The sequence below is a fragment of the Ctenocephalides felis genome, unplaced genomic scaffold (assembly GCF_003426905.1).
Source record: "Ctenocephalides felis isolate EL2017-DRISC unplaced genomic scaffold, ASM342690v1 CF-g0.4_SCAFFOLD_01886, whole genome shotgun sequence".
Taxonomy (NCBI): domain Eukaryota; kingdom Metazoa; phylum Arthropoda; class Insecta; order Siphonaptera; family Pulicidae; genus Ctenocephalides; species Ctenocephalides felis.
The window spans coordinates 147,512,467-147,525,073 of record NW_020538040.1 but is presented as its reverse complement, the minus strand read 5'-3'; the positions used below and the strand labels follow the sequence as shown (position 1 = coordinate 147,525,073).

At 28.1% G+C, this 12,607-nt stretch overlaps 2 protein-coding genes across 2 annotated transcripts in view; both read left to right on the top strand.

The window, feature by feature from the left end:
* The window catches only part of LOC113376043 (fibrillin-2-like), a 138,361-nt gene extending 137,735 nt beyond the window's left edge, over window positions 1-626 (top strand). Inside the window, 1 exon segment of the mRNA XM_026615973.1 lies at window positions 461-626. Within this exon segment, the coding sequence (XP_026471758.1) occupies window positions 461-626 (166 nt within the window).
* Window positions 627-5,722: 5,096 nt separating this feature from the next.
* LOC113376042 (AP2-associated protein kinase 1-like) lies at window positions 5,723-12,240 on the top strand. The gene is given in 10 exon segments (XM_026615971.1): window positions 5,723-6,041; window positions 6,417-6,535; window positions 8,113-8,246; window positions 10,091-10,406; window positions 10,483-10,615; window positions 10,676-10,782; window positions 10,970-11,721; window positions 11,945-12,120; window positions 12,123-12,151; window positions 12,154-12,240. Coding segments are annotated over 10 exon segments (1,980 nt in total). The 5' UTR covers window positions 5,723-5,914.
* The last annotated feature ends 367 nt before the right edge of the window (window positions 12,241-12,607 follow it).

The window sequence follows — 12,607 nt, the reverse complement described above, 5'->3', positions numbered from 1 at the left end:
GGATTTTTTAGACTGAAGAATATGACTGGTTTATGATTTTTATTAGTGTCTACTTTTAGTCTTACAAAAATACTATGATATAGATTAATCAACACTCGTGACTTTTCAATTTCTGTAATGTAACTTTTTTCTGTGAATGTGTTCGACCAATAATTAAATGTTTACGAAGTTTTTTCAAATATAAATATTTTTCTATTAATATGAGATACAATATATGTAACAAGTGCTTTTTCCTGCTCACTTTTGATCGAAATTTTATAAAAAATCGTTTTTTTTTTTTATTTTAAATCACGCTGGTGTGTCAAAATGCTTTATTTGATTTCAGCGCATTAACTGCATGTTGTCATAAAAATCAAAACTTTTAATCTATCTAGCACCTTCTTGCATCAGATTTTCACTTCTTCGAATAAAATGTGCCAATTATTATTATTCTGATTTTTAATTTTATTCTAAATTGCAGTTTGCGTCTGCTAGAACCAAATGTAGCTATCATATCGCTGGTGGAACCAGTAATAGGCCCACAAGAAATAGAACTTGAGATTACAATTAAGTATTATAGCAAAGCAATCTACCAAGGAAGTAAAGTATCTAGATTATTTATATATGTCAGCCAGTATGAATTTTAATTAGTTTAATTTTTATTTGGACATTCCAATAGCTCTTAGGTTATTTAAGTGTAATTTATATATATATATATATATATATATATATATATATATATATATATATATACATGTATATGTATATGTATGTATATTAATAATATTGTGAGTGTAAAATATGTTAATTATGAATTTTAATATTTATATAGAAATAGGAAATATGTTAATTATAAAATTTCGCATATATATGTTGTAAAAAGTAACATACAATTCATCGAAATTAAAAATCCATTAAATAATTACATTACAATTATCGTTTCATATTTTATGTACATTATTTATTATATGTTCATCTGCGATATAAAATGAATAGATAATTTAATTTATCTATCAAGAAAAATCAGAAATAATACTGAAATATGCATACCACCATCATACCACTATTAAAAAACTTAATATAAAATAAATATAAATCAATTTGATATATATTAACTTCCCGTAGGGTAAGTTATAGTAATCGCAAAAAAATCGAAAATGAAAATTTTTATATATCTTTACGTTTCAAAGGTTTCTGAACATTTTGGCATACCTTAGAAAAAATGGATGTATGTGTGTGTGTGTGTGTGTGTGTGTGTGTGTGTGTATGTGTGTGTGTATGTGTGTGTGTATGTGTGTGTGTATGTATGTATGTGTGTGTATGTATGTGCGGATACAAATTTTCGTCGACGATTTCGGGAACACGGATCAACCGATTTGAATAATTCAAAAAACATTCGATTCGTATTGATAAGGAGACGTGCTGATTAGTTTTTGGCGAAGGCAGGTCTAGCCGTTCCGAAGATACGGGGCAAAAAGTGCCGAAAACGGTAACTCAGTTTTTAAGAGAACGGAGCGTCCGATTTGAATAATTCAAAAAACGTTTCACTTGTATTGACAAGATGAAGAATCGATAAAATTTTCATGAAGGTAGGTCTAGCGGTTTCGGAGATATGGAGGAAAAAGTAAAAAAATGAGCCATTTGGCGGTCAAAAATGATCATTAGACATATGCACATCAAATTATCAGATATTTTATAGAGATTTTAACAATAAGTATACATTTTGTTAACATTCCTATGGGTTCCGTACCAATGCTTATGCGTTAGACAGCGACGCGGCACTTACGCGCTTTATATTTTGTCCCTATGCAGTTAAAACAGTACGATTGCTTTGAAAAAAGTTCAGATCTTCCACAATATGTTAAAATAAAGAAAATTTTTTTTTTCAAAAAAAAAAAAACAAAAAAAAAATTTAAAAAAAAATTTTTTTTTAAAAAAATTTTTTTTTCAAAAAAAGTAATTTTTTGGCCAATTTATAGTTTCTCAAAAATCTTATTTTTTCAAAGTAATTTTTTTTTCAAAAATGTTAATCGTTTTTAAAAAAATAATAATTTTTGGTACGGGAAGTTCCAGCAATTTGCCTTAAGGCACGATGCCTTAATTGCCTTAAGACAGAATTCCACTTACAGCTAGTTTTTTTTTTGATAACATGCCATCAGGAGACCATTGCTATTAATTGACAAGTACTATTCAACAAAATTCATTAATAATTTTAGTATGAAATAGTGCAGTAATTTTTAATTTCTGCGTAACTGTAACACATCGGAATCCACTATTATTTTTATTTATTTATAACCAATTTACCATTTATGTATTAAAGTACGAACATTCGTTGAATACGAAATATTCAAATGTCAGGTTTGTTTCTATAATATTTCGTATATGCACCCGTTGACTGACAACGCCATAGATAAATAAACATAAATAATGCACGACGCGTACGATTTTTGACATGGGGAGTTATCTTCGAACAAATGCGCGTTGCACTGTTTTGGTCTTGAGTAGTGTCAATTTTTAAAAACAGATGGCTCACGTGTGCCAATTTCAAGTACAAATCGTTCAGCTTCGTGCAAGTTGACAGGACACGCGAGGCTGTCAAGCGCTGTCAAGCATTTGATCCCTGTACGAATCGTACGAATAACCTAAAATTGATTCTAATGAATTAATTGTGTTTAAGTGAACATTTAAGTGAAATTTAATATGGCAAAGTGTTTTTATAGTACCCAAAAAAGTGCCAAGTGCAAGTTAAAATATTCAGCTATTCCAATACCAGTTCCCGGAAAGTTATTTTTTTATAATAATTGCAACACTAATTATATATAATCAAATATGATATTACAACATGTTATTATATTGAATAGGTGTATTGGGGGTACCTGCAAATTGCTGCAAAATGTACTTACGAACAAAGCCTAGGAGCACTTTTGACAACTAAGGAATGCAAGATGTAATGACAAGAAGGATTCATTAACAATGCAATAATTTAAAAATTAAGTCGTACAAATAATCTCCAAAGGCGTTCTATTTTTGAAGACAAATTTTTTGCCATGTCCTCAAACATTGAGAAAGTTGCATTCAGAGATACAATAGTATAGCGGTATTAATGAGTGTCTATTTAAAACATTAGGTTTAGCTATTTCTCTTAAAAAGTATTAGTAGCATATTCTGTGTTTGATGTTTGATGAAATACCATTATCTTCGGAATTGTTATATGATTGGATTGAATCTCATATTGTTGATGTTGCAAAACAGTTATTTAGTATTGGTTTAAATGTTCATGAACATAAGTTCATTGTTATATTTAATAAGATATTATCTATTATATTAGCAAATGTAAACACTTATAAAGCGAGTCTATACCATACATAATATTTTGTGTTATAATAATCTTCAAATAAAACTTGAGCAACATCCCAATATAATGTTTAAATTCAAAATATATTTGTTACTGACCTTGTGAGTCAAAAATATTGCTTTTATCTTTCAATTCATGAACAATTGTATGTGCATAAAACATTTTGTTGATATTTTATGGTAATTTCAATGATAATGATTTCATAATGAAACATGATTAAATGTAATGTTATAAAACACCGATGCAGAAACTATTCAAAGGTTTTGTTAAATGCAACTTTACTATTAATTCATTAGGTAGCAAAATAACTATTACATGCAGAATTAATAAAGAACAATGTCTCGTAAATGAGTTTTAATCCTAGGAATTTGGATTTCTCTCAATTTTGATATCAATATATATTTTATGTCTTTAGGACTTGTTTGCTTGTGAAGTATTTGTACTTTTTAACAAATTATCTGTTTTTTTTAACCTTCTAAATTTTTGTATTATTTGTCATTCCTTCTAACAATAAGTTTGATATTTCATCGTGTGCTTCTGTGCTTTTAGTTTCTTCTTAGTTTTTAAGTTTTTAATATAATAATATTAGTCATTGAGATATTAATATTAGTCAGTTATTTCTGGTTAGTTAGTTAAATACCTCTGTGGTTTTCTCCACTTAGATCTTTAGTTTTTGAGATATTATTAAGATACTTATAAATATATATAATAATTATATTTTCAAACATTCCACAGTTGTAATTATAATTGTTAATATAAACATAATTTTAATTGTTCTTTAACAATATGTAATATATTTGAAAATATATATTTTGTATTTCCTATGATTTATTCTTATTTCCAATATTAAATATAATTCATGTTTTTTGGGCTGTATACGATACGTACAAATTTAGAAGTAATACCAGGGGTTAATTTAAATATTCTACATGTGCTGCCATCTATTTTTAAAAATTTGTATTTTAATCGAGGTAACGTCAAATCGCCAGACATAGCGATCTATTATACTTGATTATCTATGATTTTTGACATTTGATCAAAATCAAACGTGGCAATGAGAAATGCCCCGAGAGAGCCATCTACATAAACTTCTGTTATCTATAAGCCGTCAGTTGTCATCAGTTGGCATTTCTTCTCAAAGTGGTTTTATAATGAAGCTCATATAAATAAACATGATAAAGCTTTTGTAAAATTTGAGAGTAATCTGCACGAAGGGCTAATCTAAAATGATATATTATTCATTTTTTGAATTTATTTCAATAAATCCTTTGAATTTCAGTTATTAGATGTGACATGTTAAACGCTTTTTCATATAAATATGTCAGAATAGATATAACAAAGGTACAAGTAAGTTTAAATATAAACCTAGACAATATAATAATATATAACTATATAATTAGTTCTTAATGCTTATAATAATTTATTAATATATAAAAGGTTAAATATATAAAAATAATAAATCCGCAAGTTTATTTAATTGCTTTGATGTCGTTTTTACTAGTTTTGAAAGCAGTACACGGCGTTATCCATACTCTTTCTTTTATCTATGACGTTATTTATATTTAGGGTCTGTTCACAGTGGCAGTTTGTGACGATCCACAACTCTTCCAAACTCATTCTGATTTGTTACACTGCGCATGCGCCGTCTCATGACTGTTTCCAACGATTTGACAGGACGGTTTACATCGAACGCGACTTAACCTTCACAAACCGTTTAGTATAATTCGTTTTGTTTTTATGTTTGTTTGGGCAGTTGAATACTGATCTAATACTACTAGTTTTAATTAAATTATATTATTTATTATTTATATTTTTTTAGCTTTATTGTTTAATATAATAATAGATTAAAAATATAATAAATAAGTTTTTCGATGTTTATTTTCATCAAATATATAAAACAGTTATTCAATTATTTATTTTTAATCGTTAAACTCCTGTAAATTTGATGAATTTATCAATCTCATACTTTATTTGAGGTTAGAAAAGTCAAGAATTAATGTTTTCAAAGAATCGGCATCCATGTTTTCTGACAGTCACAAACGCATCAAACCGAGCTGACCGAACGCGTAGATAAAAATCCACAACAGTTTGGGATTCAGTTTTGGACACATCGAACGGTCAAAACGATCTGCGCATGCGTCTGACGGTTGCGGACTGTCGGTGACTGTACTCCGAACAAACCCTTATTTTAACTATGGCGTTATTCGTTATTATGGCGCCACTGTAGCACAAAAAAGTTTAAATGTTGGCTACCTGCATCATTAGTAGAACTCTACTCTTTTATCTATGACTACTTATTGCTATTAGATGACAGAGCTATATCTTTAATCTATGGTGCAACCTGTCGGGTTATCCGAATTTGCTTTCTGTCATTCTGATGTACAAAATAATTATTTAGGATTTTAAATTAAACAGTATGCGTTGCAAAATTATTTTGTCATAGTCCAAAGCAATTGTAAAATTCTAGTGAGGAAACATATTAAAGACTATGTAAAATACAAGCGAGTTTCTGTGAAAATATGTCATTCAGTATTGTGGTATAGTCTTCTCTAGTTTGACATTAACGTAAAATTCTTCAACATGAAGAAACTGTTTTCTAAAATAGAAACTAAGATCGATAACAATACAAAAGAAACTAATAATCAGGTCGGAAAAGTTTTCACTGTTGGCAGGGTCACAGTTACTGTCGAAGATGTCATAGCAGAGGGTATAAAATTATTTATTTTGTGAAATTTTATTAATTATTTATGCAGACTAAAAAGTATTTATTGTGTGATTCTTATTAAAAAAATGTATTCTTTTTAATATTACTATCAAATTGAGTTCATTACATTACAGGATGAATTATGTTTACAATAAACCACTAACAATAAGTAATAATAATTGATACATCATAAAAATTATACTTTAATATTATTATTGCGATTTTCTGCTGGTTTTTATTTTTTTATAAAAATTTTTTATTGCTTTATTAGCTACTTATTAACATATTAACTGTTTATTGGATTGTGACCATTATTTAAATTTTTATCATTATTGTTTTCCTATGTTCGTTGCTTAATGCAAATGCTTATATTTTTAGGAGGGTTTGCAGTAGTGTTCTTAGCAAAGGGAAGTAGTGGTGCAAGATATGCTCTTAAAAGAATGTATGTTAACAATGAACATGACCTCAATATTTGTAGAAGAGAAATTCAGATAGCTGTAAGTATCTTAAAGTTGTAAATTGAATATTATTTTTTTATTTAAAATGTTTTGCACTAAACCTGACAAAGTGATGTAAACTTTTTGGTGAAAAAAATTGATCATTCAATTAAAGTTGAAAATTAAATACTTATTGCAGATTATAACAATAAACAGAAAATATGCAGTAGAAGTTATTAAATTAGCATTTACTCCAAGTTTAAAATGTTATCTTCAGAAGTTGAAATTTTTTATTAACACTCATTGCAATAATTTGAAAATAATTTTTGTATGTACTATATGGATCGAGATATAATGTCATCGGGGTTTTTGTTCGTTAAATATTGCTTTTAGCCCAATCCTGCAGATATGTTGTGTGAAAGATCTTCTTGGTTTTTAATTTACTTGCATACATTTTACTTCTTAAACTTTATATATCTTCTCATATTTTATTTCTACCTTTTTCTTATGCAAGTCATCAATTATATATATTCGTTATCTTCAACCATTCAATATTTATCTTTTCTTTTGCTGACATCTTAGAATATCCACTTATCTTACATAGAGACAACCTACTATTATAATCTTGGTCATTTTTATTATACTCTTATTCTTTGTATATTTTTTTCATTAAATTTTGTTTAAGAAACCATAAAATTTACAAGAAAAACAAGAGACACATTCCGTCCCAGATAACAAATTTACAGATGTTTTTGTAAATAATAAGTTAGTTTGCGAATAATTTATTTTTCAAAGATCTTTTTGGTACTTGAAAGTTGAACCCTTTTCATGCAACATTTATTCTTATTTAGGATCTTGCAAATATTCAAAATGATAATGTCTGACCTCTCATATAGAATTTAAACAAAATATTAACATTCATAAAAAAGCAATAACCTTAATGATGAAAATCCTTTTTGCTGGCACTTTAACATTCTGTATTATATAAGTGAAAAGTGAATTTTATTTTGACCTAATTTTTATTATTAATTTTTGTCATTCAGCTATTGATGATAATGGAACTCCAAATATAGCCCGATTATAATTTTTATTGTTGAGTACAAAGATAAAATGACATGAGTGAAGAGATTGGAAGTTTTTTATTTTCACCAAAATAATTCTGTAAAGTATGATATTATATGGCTGCATTGGGCATTATGTAGCCATTTCTGAGCCATTCTTTAAGAAATATATTTTGGCAATTTTAATTGAAGCAATAACTTATTTCCAATTTTGAATCAAATTTTTACCCAACCATACTAACAAATTTGTCAAAAAATGTAATCCAAACTGATGTTTACACTTATTTTTGACACACATTTAGATATTTTTATGCATATAGAAGATACATGTACAAACATGCATTCATAAATACATATGTAGACAACATGCAGTTTTATACATATATACATATATATATATATATATATATATATTTATATATTATATATAATATAATATATATATATATATATATATATATATATATTAGAGAGAATATTTTATTAGAGGATGTATGGCTTTTACATTAGTATTATGGTTTGTTTATTTTGTGTTTCCAAGTAATTCAACAAATTGATTTTTCTATTTTTATTTAGAGCAATCTAAGTGGTCACAAAAATATAATTGGTTACATAGATTCCAGTATACTACATACTGGAAATGGTGTTTACGAAATTTTACTCCTGATGCCTTACTGCAAAACTCATGTGCTGGCCATAATGAATACAAGGTAAATAAAATTCAATGATTTATCTATTTATCTTTCACAGTCTATTCTAATTAACTTCATAATGTTTATAATCTAATAACAAATTTTAGTTTATTATTAATAAACACAACACAGGTTTTAAAAACACTTCAGTTTAAGCTAATTTTGTACTTAAGCAACTGCTGTTATTTAACTTTCCGAAGGAGAAGTTTATGTTTTCATAAAAAATCTGATTCGCTAATTTTATGTTTTCTCGACGTTTCAAGCCATTCTGAATCGAAAGAGACCAAATTTGGAAAAAGTATGTGTGTGTGTGTGTGCGTGTGTGTGAACAGATTTTTTGCCGTAAATCGACGTTTTCTCAAAAACGGTTGAAACCGATTTCAAAAATTTAAAAGCCATTCGATGTATTTTGATGAGGACTAGCGTTTTTGAGTTTTGTGTGACGATATTTAATTTCAAATTTTAAATTACTTTGTAATTTGAAAAAAAGTGTTGAACTTTTCGTCCACATTTAAGCTCATCCTACCGAACTGATTTTAAAAAATCAAAAACTGTTCAAAAGATATTAGTTGGGAATGGTACTGATTAGTTTTAGGTGAAAATCTATCGAGTCGTTTTCTTGTAATTAACTGTTGAAAAAAAAATTTAAGGCTTTATTAAAAAATTTAATTCTTATAGAACTTACTGAAATATTACGGCCTTACGACAAATAGTTTGATTTTAAAAATTCATCAAAGTTTGAGAAAATGAGTAGTTCTTTTGACATTTGTTAAAACTAAAATTAGACTATTTACTTCGTATAATGATAGAGTACTTGGTCTTGAACATAATAAACCATTAAGTCCTGGAAACTGGTTCAATTATAAAAATTATTGATTTTTGAACATTTGCCTTTAAAAAATACTTAGAGTCTAAGTGTTCGTTCGTTTTCAATTATGTGTAAAAAATCCACTCGAAATACTTTTAATGGCTCATAAATTAATTTATTTTTTATTGATTAAGTCGATTATTTAAACATATCGGGAAGTTCATGTAACTTGCCTCAAGGCTAAATACCAAACCAACTAGTTTTATTTTCCTATCTTTATGTGTATTTAATGTATGAATGTATATATTATATAATGATTCTATTATATGTATATGATATATGGATACCAATGTATATATATATATATATATACAGTGGTACCCCGCCTTAGGAGCTTAATTTGTTCCATAATCACGATTGCATATCAAATTTCTTGTATATTGAAGCAATTTTTTCTATATAAATACATTGAAATGGCAATAATTTGTTTTAGGACATTGTTTTTTTTAATAATAAAAAGAAATTTAATTGCTAAGATCAAAACATTCATTGCTAAAATCAAATATATATATACCAAAAATATAGCAAATTACTAAATAAAAAATAACTAAATTATTACTATATTGGTTCTTTAAAAAAACGTCCTCTCAAATCTACTACTCACAAACTTTGGACATATTTTTCAATGATTTTACGCTTTAATTCAAGAGACATGGCTTTTGTTTGGAACCATGATTGTTATAAAAGTAAATATATCTAACAGTATAAGAAGCAAAAAAGAACGAACACCTCTTACATTCACTATGAACATAAATAATCTCAATGGGTGTGAATTGCTGTATCTGATGAACAAGAATAATGGAAAATGGATTAATATTATTTAATTGAAATGTTTATAATTAAATATGAGTATACGCTAGGAAGAATTTTTTGCTATATATATATATATAATAATATATATATATATATATATATATATATATGATGAATATAAAAATGAATTAAAATGTAAAACTTTTTATTTGAATTGTTTGATTAAATTTATTGTTAATAGGTTACAAACAGGGTTTAGTGAACAAGAAGTAATGCAAATTTTTTGTGATACTGTTGAAGCTGTGTCTCGTCTTCATCATTGTCAAACGCCTATAATTCACCGCGACTTAAAAGTAGAAAATATTTTAATGACAGAACAGGGTTCTTATGTATTGTGTGATTTTGGTTCGGCTACTGGTAAAATTTTAAACCCAACCACTCATGGTGTTGCTTTAGTAGAGGAAGAAATTAAAAAATATACAACCCTTTCATATAGAGCACCAGAAATGGTAGATATGTATTCAGGGAAACCAATTACAACAAAGGCAGATATTTGGGTGAGCAGATATTTGAGCACGTAATACAATGCAATTACAAAATAATTCAAGACATTAATTATTAAACATATTTTAGGCTTTGGGTTGTTTATTATATAAATTATGCTTTTTTACTCTTCCATTTGGTGAGAGCACCTTAGCAATTCAAAGCGGGAATTTTGTTATTCCTGATAATTCCAAATATAGCAGAGGTGTTCATCAATTGATAAGTATGTTGCTCTAATTTTTTAATAATTAGGTACATTCTAATAAAATATTTTATTAAATAGATTATATGCTGGAACCAGATGCTGACAAGAGACCAGATATTTTTCAAGTCAGTGAAATAGCATTTAAAGTAGTTGGAAAGGACAATCCAGTTCAAATTTGCATGTGAGTGAAGTATATTATTTTCTTTAGTTGGAGCTAAAAAGGCCCAAAACTCGATAGCTTTTGTTAACATGATATTCTTTTTTGTTTTTGTATTTGGATATGGAATTATATAATGATAAATTAGATTATTTAATGAAAATTACCAAACTAAAGTTTTTTTTTTGACAAATATCTTGGTGTTATTTTTACAGAAAAGCCCTATTCCAATTCTCCAGAATTTACCACTTCCGGCCTTTGAGTCTGAAGTGAAACGATCATCTGTGAAACTAAGTAAACCAGCTGCAAGTACTTTGGTTGAAGGAACTAGTGTCACACCCAGGCAAAGGCCTAAAGGAAGTCAACCACCATTATTGATAAATTCAAACATACCAATAACACTGAACACAAATGTAGCACCGGTTAGTAATACACATTCACCAGTTTCAATATCAGAACCACAAACTCTGGCACCTCCTCCTAGTCAGCAGGCGTTCAGCAGCCAGCCGTCACAGTTTCCATCACCAACTTTTGAAACTGGCTTTCAACAATTTGGTGCCACTAGTCCAGGACAATCTTTTAAAAAATATCAAGTTGCTAAAACACCAACTGCGCCACCTCAGTTTACAGCAGAAGAATCTCAACAATCTGCACCTTTTGTTCCTGTTCAATTTCCTGTACCATTTAGCATTGATAATGATGACCCACCATCTACTAAATTAAAAGTCAATTCCCCAAATTCTTCTAATTGCTTATTTTCATCCTCAAATTTTACTAATGAAAAAATTGATAACATAAGGGAACCCTCGCCCACGCATATTAATACGAATAATTCTGCAAAAGCCGATGTGTCTGCTGAAAGTGTTAGTCAATATTTACCTTCACTGAATACACCACCTTCATCTCCCAATTTGCACTTACCTAAAGGACATAGAAGATATATGAGTGACACCACAGCATTTAATAAGTAAGTAAATTTTGTGTCTTTTAATGTTTTAAGCCTGTCTAAAACATTTCTTCTGAATGTCATGCAGATTTAAGAATGCCTCTGTTTAAATTTTAAATTTATTAACCTTTTTTTAATTTTAAATATGAATTAAGAGTATTATCTGGCATATATTAGATTAGTTTGTTGTACCATCTTATATTAAAATGCTAGTGTTTAATTCATAGCTTATAATTATTTTCAGAGTTTATGCAAATGAAACTAGCCAGTTTCTGGCTCCATATCAGACCTCAGTCAAACCAAGATCTAGTTCCAATTCTCCTCCAGAAACATCGGAAAGAAACTCAGGTTCCCAAGGATTGTCAAGTTCTGCTAACAAATTGAATAAAAATGTTTTTCCTGTGGATAATCGCTCTTTATCTGTGACATGGCCAATTGGAATCCATTGGAGATCCTACACCTTTTTCTCAAATGACCGAAGACCATATCTTTGGCGCCGAGTTTGATAAAATCAGACACGGTACAGAATGTAGTGAGTAGACATCTCATGTAGAAGTTATATATGATACTTTTTTTAAACAGTTGCTTTTATTCAGTCATCAGGCTGACACAACTATGTTTGTTCTGTCTTTGCACATTAAATTATTGAGAATAGCAAATATTTAAAGTTAGCACAGATTATTTAATCATGAGAGTTATCTCAAAATCTTTCTTATTCAGAGGCAGAAGCTATTATGTTATCAATGATATGAGAATGAATGTTGAATGAACTTTTGTTCGTGAATCTGAGAAGATTTCCTAGTATTTTCTTTCCAATATTCAATGTGGTGTGTTCTTGTTGGGTGTTATTCATAACTGATTAGTTCCACTAATTGTCTTCTAAGTTGTGTTTAGTTCTGATTTAAAA